At 38.3% G+C, this 13,127-nt stretch overlaps 1 protein-coding gene across 13 annotated transcripts in view; it reads right to left on the reverse strand.

Moving 5' to 3' along the window:
* Positions 1 to 1,930: 1,930 nt before the first annotated feature.
* Positions 1,931 to 13,127, reverse strand: part of LOC120430453 (serine/threonine-protein kinase mig-15) — a 128,553-nt gene continuing 117,356 nt past the window's right edge. For all 13 annotated transcript variants that reach the window (XM_039595562.2, XM_052710287.1, XM_039595561.2 and 10 more), the window contains 5 exons: positions 12,946 to 13,101; positions 12,704 to 12,874; positions 6,760 to 6,909; positions 6,491 to 6,700; positions 1,931 to 6,428 (listed from right to left, as the gene is read on the reverse strand). In XM_039595562.2, the coding sequence (XP_039451496.1) occupies positions 6,255 to 6,428; positions 6,491 to 6,700; positions 6,760 to 6,909; positions 12,704 to 12,874; positions 12,946 to 13,101 (861 nt within the window). In that variant the 3' untranslated portion in view covers positions 1,931 to 6,254. The remainder of the gene's footprint in view (positions 6,429 to 6,490; positions 6,701 to 6,759; positions 6,910 to 12,703; positions 12,875 to 12,945; positions 13,102 to 13,127) is intronic.

Here is a 13,127-nt window from a genome sequence, read left to right on the forward strand (position 1 = left end):
TTCAAAAAAGTCACCTAAAAATGGATTTAACTTGAAAACGGTGCACTTTATCAAAATTTCACTTAAGTACTTTTTGATTGCAAATTTGATTTTTGCGACCAATTTTTCGATTTTTTGAAAAAAATCAGTATTCATTAAAAACATCATAACTCGGTCAAAGATTTTTTGCACAACCTGGATATTTCTGAAAAGTTGGCCTTTAATGTCCTCTAAAACATACAAAAAATAAAAATAAAAATAGTGTTTTTTGCAAATCAAGTTTTGGTGACAAAAAGTTAAATAAAAAATCACCAAATTTTTTTTACCGTGTATCATTTTTTTTTCAGTGTAGTCCATATCCATACCTACAACTTTGCCGAAGAAACCAAATCGATCAAAAAATTCCTTCAAAAGTTACAGATTTTTGAATTTTCATACATCATTTTTGTATGGCCAGCTGCCAAATTTGTATGGAAAATTATATGGACAAAAATGATGCAAAATGACTTCTTTGGGCATACCGAAGGTACCAAAAAAGTTTCAGTCGGATTAAAAAATATAAAAAAAAATCGAATGACCGAAATCTGAGAGAACTGCTCTATATTAAAAAAAAACGATACTCAATCCACCTTTAGGGGGTTGGTGCCTTCCTCACATTCATAAAGTCAATACATTCAGTAAAAATAGCAACATTCCCTTAACATGTTTAACAAATCAATTTTATTACTGATTTCTTTTGAATGGGTTCGCAGACCTTCAATTTTTCTGGCTCATCGGCAAGGTCTGATAAAAAAAACCTATCCAACGAAAGTTCACATGGAAGATTCAGACAATATTTTTATCACAATATCTCAGATCCGGCCTCCAGAAAGTATATAAATAACACTTAAGTGCCAATAACTTTTGATAGGGTTGTCAGATCCTTGATGTTTTGGGCTCATTTGAAAGGTCTTTCAATTATCTAACTAACGATGGGTCGCATGATGGACCCGGACATCATTTTTACTGAAATATCTGAGATCCGGCCTCCAAAAAGTGTATAAATAACACTTAAGTGCTAATAACTTTTGATAGGGTTGTCAGATCTTCAATGTTTTGGGCTCATTGGAAAGGTCTTTTTAATACCTTTCTGAAAATGTATAACATGATAGGGTTTCTTGCAAAAACCACCCTTTTTACAATCTTCCGGACATTCGCCAAAATCGTTTTTTTAGCATAACTTTTGAAGTAGTTAACTAAACTTGCTGATTTTAAATAGAGACCTATGAGACCCCAAGACGGATCGAATGAGACTAATACGGTCAGATCCGTTCATCCAGTCCGGAGATAAACGAGTGCCAATTTTTTTGTCCATCAGACATTTGCTCAGAACATGATTCTGAGTCGATAGGTATACGTGAAGGTGGGTCTACGAGGTTGAATTAAGAAGTTCATTTTTCGAGTGATTTTATAGCCTTTCCTCAGTAAGGTGAGGAAGGCAAAACAAATTCGCCAAGCAAAAATATCATAGGATACAACAGAAAAAAACATCCATAGTGAAGAAGCATGAGTTTATTACACAAACTCAAACATAGTTTTCGCGAAGTCTTCATTTAGGATATTTCGGAGAAAATCACTCAAACGCGTTTCGTTTTGATCACTTTTTATTATAAATATTCCTATTAATGTCTAACTGTTTTTTTTTTCCTTTCTTCTCTCTCTTCCATTTCATCATCTTATCCTGCTTATCATCAGCTGATTTTTTGTTTGTTTGTTTACCTTGTTCTTGTGTTTTCCATATAATGCCAAGCTTCACCGCTCGCGAGCGCGCATTTTCTGCATCGCTCTCTCTCTCTGTCTCGTATTTGCTGCGAATTTATTTGTTTTGTTCGGTGTTTATTTGATCCTGCATCAACTGAGTCGATAATTTAGCGCGGACCTGCTGCTGCTGTGCCTGTCTGCTCGCAGTCAAGTTTGTTTGTTCTTTCTTTATGTTTTTTTTTCTGTTTTGCTGCTGTTTGCATTATTTTTTTTTACCATATAATTACTGTCAATTCGTTTATATATTTATAATATTTTTTGTTTGTTTTTATTAAAAGACGTCTCCATGTCACTTTTTCTTCTTGTTTTATCTTTCCATTATGTTGTTTTTTGATGATAGACTGTAGCGTGTGTTTGGGTGTGTTTGTGTGTGTAGATTATAAGAGTGAGTTTGTGGCTGGTTGTAAAAATGTATGCAAGTGGGCGATTGTTCTCTCTTTCACACACTTTGTTCAGCAGCGTGTGTGGAGTGGGGTATGATTTTTCCTTTTTTCGTTTTGCTATTATTCGAGAAAAGCGTACGCCTAATTTAATAAAGATATGAAAGTGATAAATTTGTGTTTCTTTGCTTCCTCTAAGAATACTAGTGAGTGTTTGTGTGTGTAGCTGATTTTGGGCGTTTGCATGTGTGTGTGTGTGTGGGTTTATGAGAGTGGGAATATATACGTTTAAATGGATTAATGATGATGGTGTGTGTGTGTGAGGGTGACGAAACTAACGGGTCGCGAAAATGTTTGCTGAATGTGGTGGAACTATCACTGTTGTGTTTTCATTTCTTTTTTTTATGTGAATCTGTGTGTGTTAATATTGGTTGAAGGCATTTCTTTACACGATCCGCTATTACTGTATGGTGTGTGAGTGAACCTGCAAAAACACGTTCGTCCTTTCCGGTTTCTTTTCTGTTCCTAAATGGTTGTTTGGATTTCTGTTTTTTTTTCTTTCTCTATTTAAAAAATTTGTTTCTATCGTTTTCCCTTCTTACAATTATCTATTGTATTTTTTTCTTTATTATCCGCTAGAACTGTAATTAAACAAACGCTTTCGTGTGTGAGAGTTTGAGTGTGTGTTTCATAAACTGCTATCTGCACTATTGTTTGCGCCACCATCTACTGCTGTTTAGTGAGTGCACATGTGTTTGTTGCTTCAATGTTTAAAAAAATGCTCTCCAACTGCGCAAAGTGATAGATCGGTTTCCAATCGAATTTTGCTCAGACTTCGTTTTGTTTGTTGTTGTTGTTGTTCAGATTGACTCAAGCAACGGTATAATGACCCGGGGACAGATATTGCACACAACTTGGGAGAGGAAAAAAACAGGAATAAATAGCGAAAACAGAAAATGGCACTTGTTGAAATAACTCAAGGTAAGGAAACACAGAGAACATGAACGGTGAGATTGATGAAATAGTACAACCAGTGGTTTGGACGCGACAACAAATTTTCAAACAAGGTTGCTTTCCTCAGTTATAGTGCGATTATAAGCGAGAAAAAAAAGTATAGCGTTGTATATAATAAAAAAAAATAAACAAATAAAAATATCAATCTTTCGCTTCTTGTTGTTTTTGTGTACATAAAAAAAAGATTCTCTAAAACCAAACAAATAATATAAAATAAACTAACTTTTTATTCGTCGGCACAGTTTGCGCGAGACGGTGAAAAAATTAAGGTTGGACTACCACGCAACAACACGTGTCTGGAATTCGCTCGGAATTTTCGTGGAGTCTCTGGTTTGGGTTCGCAGGAAAAAAAAACTGGCTCCGTTTTCATGGTTGGTTTTAAGGGGGTTTGATGAAAAATAACGACGGAAAAGGGCACCTTGCGTTCCAAGCTCCATCTTACTTATCAGCTTCAGAGTTAAGGTGTTAGCGAAGTACTAGATTAGAAAAAAACATAAACTAAAACATCAATGGTTTGACACCGACTGTTGTTAAACGATCGAAGTATTTTTTTTTGGTTTGATACTGCCAATTAAATTTGCTCGCTAGCAAATCACCAAACTTTGTTTTTTTGTTTTGTTGAAATACTACAATGACGTTTAAGGGTGTCTCCACTGCTGGGGGCAAACACAAGAGCGAATCAGATTTTGCACCCGATGAAAAGCTCACACTGCTACAAGAAAAAACTTATTTTTTTTTTCTAAATTTAAAAAAGCAAGCAAATCAAGCCAATGCTAATTAAATTTTAAGTTGATGTCTTCCTCTTCTTCAACAATACACCAAAAAACCAAAATTTTTAAAATTTGGGAAAATAAAAGAAAAGTTGAATTTTTCATACCTTAAAAAAATTAAAAGAATGATAATAAAAAAATAAAATATAATCCAAATTAAATAATTGAAAAAAAAAATAAAACAATTCAACGTAAAAAATATGTTTTAAATGAACAATTATCTATTTTTATGTTCAAAAATATTGAAAATTCAAAAATTACAAAAAATGATAGTCTCAGCTAGCAAAATCTAAACGTAGAAATATGTACCCTCCCAGCAAAGGCTTATGAATTGATCTCAGTTGAAAGGTTCTCCAAATCTCTGAATTGAATAGTTTTTTTTTAATCTTATGAATTTTCAAATTCTTAAATTCAAGGTATTTTTTTCTAAATTTAGAATCAATATAATTTTTGCAGTTATTTTAGACGTTTATTGTTTTTGTTTCTTGTAATTTTAAATTTTTAGAATACAAACGCTTATTTTTTTAAATACTTTAATCTTATGAATATTTTTTTAATTGATTTTTTTGGGGTTTCAAATGTCTTTCATTAATGTAATTTGAATAAAATTTTGTTTTATAAATAAATAATTTATGATTAAATAAATTATTTGCATTCAAACTAATTATAGTTTGAGTCACAACTAATTAATTTATGATTTGAAAGTATAACGAGACCAAAAATGTCACATTAATTTGGGTGTTGCCAAAATCGGGAATATTTGAAGAAATTGTTGCCAAAATCCGGTGTTGCGAAACAAGCGATAGCACTGTTATTGAAAAATTAAATAAAAAATAATCCAAATTAAAAAAGGAAAAACAATCGAAAAAACCAATCTTAGGAATTTAAACAATTCAAATGAAAAAATATAAATATTTCTTTAGTTTATTGACTGACGCCAAAATAATTTTAGACATCAAATCTTATATTTTTCAAGATAAAAAAAAACAAAAATAAAAAAAATGTTTTTAAAATGCTTGCATAATAATTCTTTTCGTTTTTTTTTTATTTAAAAAAAAAGATTTTTCTAAATTTAATTTTCGTTGAAATTCAGAAATACAATTATTGGAATAATAAAATAACGAAATACTTTAAATTTTTGAATATTCCATTTTTTAACATTAAATGTTGAAATTTCTAGGAAATCAAATGTCTCGAATGTCATTAATGTAAATAATTTAAATAAAAATATGTTTTATAATTTTTTGAATTTATAAATGTTTGAATTTGTTTGTTTTGTAAGTTTTAAATTCATAATATTTAATTACAATTGTTTCAAGTGTCTCATATTTCTATTTTTTTAAATCTTTTATCCTCGGAGGCAAGCCAGTGAGAATCAAATCAGCAAAAGGACTAATTTTCGCCGCTATAAAATTTGTACTCTTTAAAATAACAATATTTATGACAAGTTTCATACTATTGAAGCATTTTATTATAGAAATGGTGGCGACGCCCTTATTAAGTCATACCAAAAAGTAATTCAAAATGTACACAGTCTAATCTAGTACTTCACGCGATGAAGGGTAATGGAAGCTATTAAGCGGCAACTGAATCGATGGGGGGAAAAATACGACAAAGAAGAACACTGAATTTGATTAGCGCTGAGGTGCTTGTGTTTGATTGATGTGGGTGTGTTTTGCAGTTACGTGCGCGCACAGGAAGAAGTAGATTTTGATTGTGGTTTAAGGGGAGGGAGGAAAGCTTTCTCGCGAACTTTTTTTTTTGCTTTCTTGGTTGCAGGGAAGGATAAAAGGGGAAACGGGGAATTGAAAACCATGTTTTGTTTTACGTAAAGGACTGCTCGCTTCAATCCTTTCTTGATTTGCTTTTTTTTTTCTTCTTAATCGCTTAATAGTATAAGTAATATATACGATTTCTGCTTTACACTTGTCTCACTAACACATGTTTGTTTTACTTGCTTTACGTTCTGTGCTGCTGCTGCTGCATGCTAGAGCTTGCTTGCCTACTCGTAGATTCTTTAAATACCGGGAAGAAAAGTCAACGAAACTACCATAAAAGAGCTTTTGTATAAAACACCATTTGAATGACTTACTGTTACACAGCGCACACTGGCTGCGCCGGCTTGTTGGTTTCTCCTCCTCCCCACGGTTTACTTGCTTTTTGTAAATTGTATAGAACGGGTAAATGTTTTTTGACTCTCACGATTCTCACGCGAACAAAAATAAAATAAAAATAAACGAATAACACACTGCCACATTCACTCTGGTTCTCGCGCATTCCTACTCGTCGTCATCCTTCTGGTGGTCCTGATTTACCAGTTGGCCATACCGGGCTTGTTCAGCGTCATGAAGTAGATCTGACACGACGAACCACCTTTGGCACTGCTGAAGAACACCTTGTCGTTGCGCTCGCACAGGAACTTGAGGCGCTGGGCCTTCTTGTGCATGAACACCCCGTCCAGGTGGCCGGTCTCGACCGACCGGATCTGCAAGAGCCAACGGATTAGCATACATTGCTCAAATTGCGCGCCGCGTTTAAAAACCTCACCTCGATTGCCTTGTTGCCCCAGCCCATGATCTGGCCGGTGCCGATGTACGCGACCGACGTCGGCATTTCGCCCCACTGCAGCACGATGTTCTTGGAGACGCGGCCCATCGTGTTCACGTAGACGCCCTCGTTGTCGTAGCACAGCAGCAGCTGCATGCCGTTCGAGTTGGGCAGCGTCACGATGCAGTGCGGCGAGATTGGACCCTGAGTCTGGGAAATTGAAGACGTTAGTCAACTTCTTGCAACTCGGAGATTCACTTTCAACTTACATGCTTAGGAAGGTAGATGTCGTAGACCGTGGCCGAGTCGAGGTCGACCGCGTGGAAGCCTTCCGCCGAGCCGTAGATCACCTTCAGCCGGGTTTGCTCCTCCACGGTCAGGTCGACCAGCAGCGGGCGGTGCATCAGCTCACCGAAACTCTGGAATGGAGAGGCGAATTCAAGTTTTAGTGAAATGATTAAACCAAACAAGTTGCATTTGACTTGGTTCAGGGTCCCAAACTTTGCTATTGAACTGTTTGAAGTTTCGATTAGAAAAGTTCAAAATTGATGTACACTCAACCCCCGGTGGTTGGTCACTTTTTCGTTTGACAGTTTTTTAGTTTGTACCCCGTTGGTTGGTCAAAGTCAAACTAAAAAGTGACGAACTGTCACTTTTTACACGGCGCTCACGCACACTATCAAAACAAACGTTTGATAGTGTGCGTGAACTCCGTGTAAAAGGGGTGTCAAACTAAAAAGTGACCCCGTTCGTTTGACAACAGTTGGTGTCAAACCATCGGGGTTTGAGTGTATAATGTGTTTTCACATATATCCGGATGGTAGGGGAAATCTACCCTTTCCAATCAAACACCTATCTTCGTCATATGGAGAGTTTGATGCTCGATTAAAGCTCCAAAAATACTATTTGGGCTATAAGCTTACCAGCAACAGCACCGCCTCGAGTAAGCACGCAAATGTATGCCACTTACTGGCCAAAAAGATCACATTTAATGCACTTTTGATCATAATTTGTATTTTGCGAGACCACTTCTCATCATTTTGTTGGCACACACAGTGACACACACGAGAATCCCTCAAACGCTTAATGAATATCGCCAAAATTAACTTTTCACTTTCGCTTACTTTTTCACGGCGCTTAAGATATGAAATTGCTTCCAACTACCGGCAACATGTTCTTTTGATCATTAGTAAGGCACTCACTTGAAGAATAATCCCGAAAAATGTAATAAATTAGCAAGCGCCATCAAAAAAACAAACGCGCCAAGTCGTTTGACGTTTCAATTTTCACTTTGCATTCCAATCGAAGGCTGAAGAAAACCGAGCGAGAGACGAAGGCAAAAAATAACAAAGGCTGGCCGTCAACACTACCAGCAGCACAGCCAGCGATGCCAGGAAACTTTCCCTATAAATGCCACTTTTCGTGAGTGTTCGTTTGAACTGTCAACGCAAATGGCAACACTCGACAGAGTGTTTGAAGAAAAAAGAACTAAGCCGATATTAGAAAAATGGGCGTGGCCCAATGCATTCGCCTCGATTAGAATACCCTTGGGAATTTTTTTTTGTTAAATGCTTGGTAAAGAAATAGAATAACTTTTGGTGAAAGTGAAAATAAACAGAAATGTTCACAAAAACTTGCTCTACTCGTTGGTGTACTTGGTTTTAGTAAAATTCAAGGGAGACTCTAGATTATCCAGCATCATTCAAACACGACCGCTTAATAGGATTAAAATGGGTAGATTTCCCCTAAATAATGGAGGTTTAGACTATGACAACCAAACAAACTCGCATTTTTTAAAGTCTCACAGTTTCCCACAGTTTGTTTGCCTGCAGCCTGGCGAAATGGCCCAAAGGGTTCGGGCGCGGACTTGGGAATCGAGAAATGACTCTCGCCGGGTTGATATTATTTTTGAGGTTTCCAAAACCTAAATATTTTTTCGTTCATCCTTTTTGTGTACACGTTTTTTTCATACAATATAACATGATTTTGCTCACAAAGGTGATGTGTATTAGGGTGGTCCAAATCCTGGTTTTCTCGGGGCTACCTGCGCAAAAGTGGTGATTTTCAGAAGCTAATAACTTTGCAGGAAAAATCCTAAAAATATGGTGTCTTCGAGAAAGCTGTTCTAGATTTAATGAAGGTTGATAAAGAAATTGATTGAAATTGAAATTGAATTGATAAAGAAAGGACGACTATTGTGACGTCCACAGGTAAAAAACTAAAACGGTTGCTTTTCTCCATACATTTTGACGATTTTTCCCATACAAACTTCAAGCGATTAGAGGGAGGGGTTCCCGTGGTCAGAATGAGCTCAAATTTGGAATTTAGCCTGGTGATGGGTCAATCTTTGATTGCAGAGGGTAGCCCCGAGAAAGCTCGGATTTGGACTACCCTAATGTGCATGCCTTTGCATGCGATTTTGTGTATGCTTTAAGTTCAATCAGTGTACCAAAGTTCAATTTTTTATTTTTTTTAAAATCATATCTCGGTATCCTGATAATAGAGTTATCTACATGCGCATGTATTGCGTGTACGTGCGTAATGAGGTTAAATTTTGTACCGACCAGCAAAACAAATGGTGTGCTAGTGTGCGTGAGAGCGGGGTTAGATAAATCTATAGAATATAGAGTTATCTAAGCCCGAGCTCACGCACACTAGTCGCCAATTTGTTTTGCTGGCGGGTACAAAATTAAACCTCAATCTTTTTCGTGTACGTACACGCAATACATGCGCACGTAGACAACTCTATACCCAGTAACAACGTTCTAGCAGGATTCTTACAGAGTTCTCACAGAGCTGGATATTTTTACAGCATTCTAGCAGAAATGTTCCACCGTTCTAGCAGGATTCTGGCAGAACCAGTTCTGCTAGAATATTTCGTGACTGGGTAGTTATATAAGGCCGATCTCACGCACACGAGCGCACTATTTGTTCTGCTATCCGGTACAAAATTTAACCTTAATCTTTTTCGTGTACGTACGCGCAATACATGCACACGTAGATAACTCTATTCACTAGTTTTCAGGGTGGCCACTAAAATTCCGACTTAATCTCGACTTTTCCTGAATAACAGACATTTCCAATCCAAAAATGATTACAAATCAAAAACTGTCTATAAAATGTCAATATAAACCAACATTTAAAATTTCGTAATAAATTTAATTAGATTTCAGTTAATTGCACTTAAATGTCCATTGAAGATCAAAACATTATGGGGTAAAAAAAATAACACCCCTGATTTGTCGTGCTGATTATATGACTAAAACTTTAAACACAATTTGTACCAGCCTGCCGAATCACGCAAAAAATATTTTTAGTCTTTTTTTTATTGTGGAGCATTACTAGCGGCAAATGACCGGAAGTGATCCATTTTACCACGTTTAGCCTTTTTTGGGGTGTTTTTTTCGAATATCTTCAACTGACGTTGTTTGCCGCACTTGTAAAGTATCTTATTTTATGTAAAAAAATGTCGATAAAATGGCAAGGGGCCATTTTGCCGCATTTACCCCTTTTTTATATGTTTTTCTTTAATAACTTGAATTGGTGTAGTTTCCTACAGTTTTAAAGAATGTTATTTTATGTAGAAAGCACGAGGAATCAATTTGTGACATTTTCATTGGCGGTAAATGACAGCATTGACCTATTTTGCCCTAATTACTCCATTTTATGTTTTTTGTCAGTATCTATATGTGCCGTTGTTTTTAAAGTTTAAAAGTATATTAGGTATTTGTAGAAAATCACGAGGAATTGTTGGCGTTCCTAAAACGGCAAACGACGACAAGGGCCCATTTTGCCCCATGTACCCCCTCTTTATGTGTTATCCCTAATATCTTGAATGACCCGTTTTTTTTACTGTGAACACACAGGGACCACTTGCGTATCTATTGTAGTATGATCTGTTACTACGCCACCCGTGGTTTACTAGTTAAAAATATATTTTAAGCAGAAAATCACGAGGAATCGATTGGAAACACTCTAATTCGCGGCAAATGGCGACAAGGGTCCATTTACTTCCTCTTTAGGTGTTTTCACGCGTTTCACACCATGCTCATGTCGTGCATTATAAATAAGATTCTTTAAATCTGTATAAGAAATCAAGGCACGTTTAATATACTGACTAAAACACATGAAATGGGGCAAAATAAGCCCTTGTCGCCTTTTTTTGAAATTCAAAGCTTATTTTTATTAGGTCTTATTAGGTGCTGCGACCAGGTTGGCACCGAGGATCAGTTTAAAATTTAATATATAATAATAACAAAAATAACTCCTTATACTCCGTACTTCGAGATCATGTAACTGACGAGGATTGCTTGGTACAAGCGGGTCTTGCAGGTCTTGAACCTGGCGATGTACTGGGAGAAAATGCCCCACAGCTCAGCCGAACTGTAGAGCACCTCCCCGGCGTGGCTCAACCGTCTCGGGAGCCACTGCTTCCTTGGCTTCTTCCTGCGGGACGAGGGCGTTCCTTCGATTTTCCGTCCGGAACTCCGCCGGCATGAACGCCGGAACTGCTGGACTCTGCTTGTCCGCCTTCCTTGCCGGCGATTTCGGTTTCGACGCCAGCTGGCGCCTCTGGATGAAGCCCGCACGCTTGGGGCAGCTGCGGTCCGTGGCTTCGTGAGCTCCAGAGCAATTGGCACACCGCTTCGACTTTGCTTCTTGGACTTGGCACTCGTCCGTCTAGTGGGGACCCCCACAGTTGTTGCACCTCCCCTTGAGGTGACAGTTCCTGGTTCCATGACCCAGCTGCAAGCAGTTCCTGCACTGGGTCACGTTCGGCCGCTTGTTCCGGTAGGCCTCCCACCGGATGATAGTGCTTGCCACAACTTTCATTGCAGAGAGCTTCTTCAGATTGGTGTATCCCTTGGAGAAGACCACAATGTACGGAGTTTCGTCCACGGTGGACTTTTCCTTCCGCTTGATGACATGTACCTCCAGCGCGTCCAGCTTGAGATCCCTATTCAGCAGGTACTTGACCTCATCCGGTTTCAGTTGATCAGGTAAATCACGAACAACGACCCGGTGAAATCGTTGGCTTCTTCGGCCGTGGGTGTAGAATTCCACATTCTTCTTCTTGCAACTTGTCAAAATCTTTGACAGAGAAGCATCCTGCCCATGTTCGCATAAATGTCCCTTATGCAAAAACAGCAAGCTGAGAAAAATTGCGTTTGAAGTTAGTCCCACACATAAGGTTTTCGCGAAAAAAAAACGGATTTCCTCCTGATTTCTAGAACTGGATGTTATAGGCTTTTTCTGAAAGATCCCACGATTTTGAACAAGCGATAAAAATGTATATAGGACATTTATGCGATCAGGGGCAGAGCAGGTCACCTTGGTTCCAAATCGGGTTAGTTTGTAAATCGGGTCGAAACCAGATTTACAACTTTCCACTATCGCCACGAGCTTGTAAAAGTCCGTGGTGTTCTTCATCATCAAGGGTGGTTGCTTATGTTTACTTGCCGACTGGCCGGGTGCTGGAACCCCTCCTACTGGCATGGCTGTGGTTTTCCGCGGGCTGAACTTGTTGTTGTTGAGTAGATTCTGCTCCACTTTGCTATCGTTCTCTTTCTTCCTTTTGCGCTCGATCGCCTCCATTCCTTGGAATGTTGGGGCGGAAAGTCCACCGAAAGAACCACGACGGCCACTATCGGTACTTTTGACCCGCAAAACACGACACCTCCAAACGTAAACAAAGCCGCGAGCGCGCGGCTGCCACACGTCCGTCACACAAGAGCACAGCGGAAGAACTGCCCTTGTCGCAATTTGCCGTAAATTAGACTGTTCCTAATCGATTCTACGTGATTTTCTGTACATATAATAAAACTTTTTTGAACTTTAGAAAACCACGGCAAATAAAGATAGTAAAGAAAACACACAAAGAGGGGATAAATGGGGCAAATTAAGCCCTTGCCGTGATTTGTCTGCAATGAAAATATCACAAATCGATTTCTCATGATTTTTTACATAAAATAAAATATTTTAGAAGTGCGGCAAGCTACAGCAGTTGAAGATATTCTAGAAAAACATCCCGAAAAAGGCTAAATGAGTTAAAATGAACCATTTTCCGTCATTTGCCGCTAATAAGAGTATCACCAATCGATTCCTCCTATTTTTTACATTGAAAATGATACTTTTGATAGGCAGAAACTGACGGCATCGAAAGATTCGGTTTTTCACCCGTTTTTTGCCCACTTAAATGCACACGTCACTCACCTTAAATGCCATGAATTTGTGGTACGGTTTGGGCGCCCACGCGTAGATCTCGATTGAGTCCTTGAGCGCAATCACCAGAAACTTGATCCGTTCGTACTTGACGATCTTGAAGTGGACCGCACCCTGCAGATCACCCACGTTGATCCACCCGTTGCGGCGCTCCACTTGTTGCTGCAAAGAAACAAAAAAAAAAAACAAAAAATTAGCAAGGTGGTTGACCGTCAGCGACGGTCGAGACTTACATCTCCCATTCCGTCGGTTCGCAGAATCTTGGACTTGAGCCAGGACAGGTAGTACACGCGGACGCGGTTCTTCTTGCCGGAAATGGTGACCAGAATGTTCTGGCCCTCGAGCACCTCCATCTGCTGGAACCGCCGGCGCGAAATCAGCTGGTACACCTGCAAGAGCACAAAAGCCCTGATTA

Source organism: Culex pipiens, chromosome 3 (genome assembly GCF_016801865.2).
Source record: "Culex pipiens pallens isolate TS chromosome 3, TS_CPP_V2, whole genome shotgun sequence".
In the NCBI taxonomy this organism is placed as follows: Eukaryota; Metazoa; Arthropoda; class Insecta; order Diptera; family Culicidae; genus Culex; species Culex pipiens.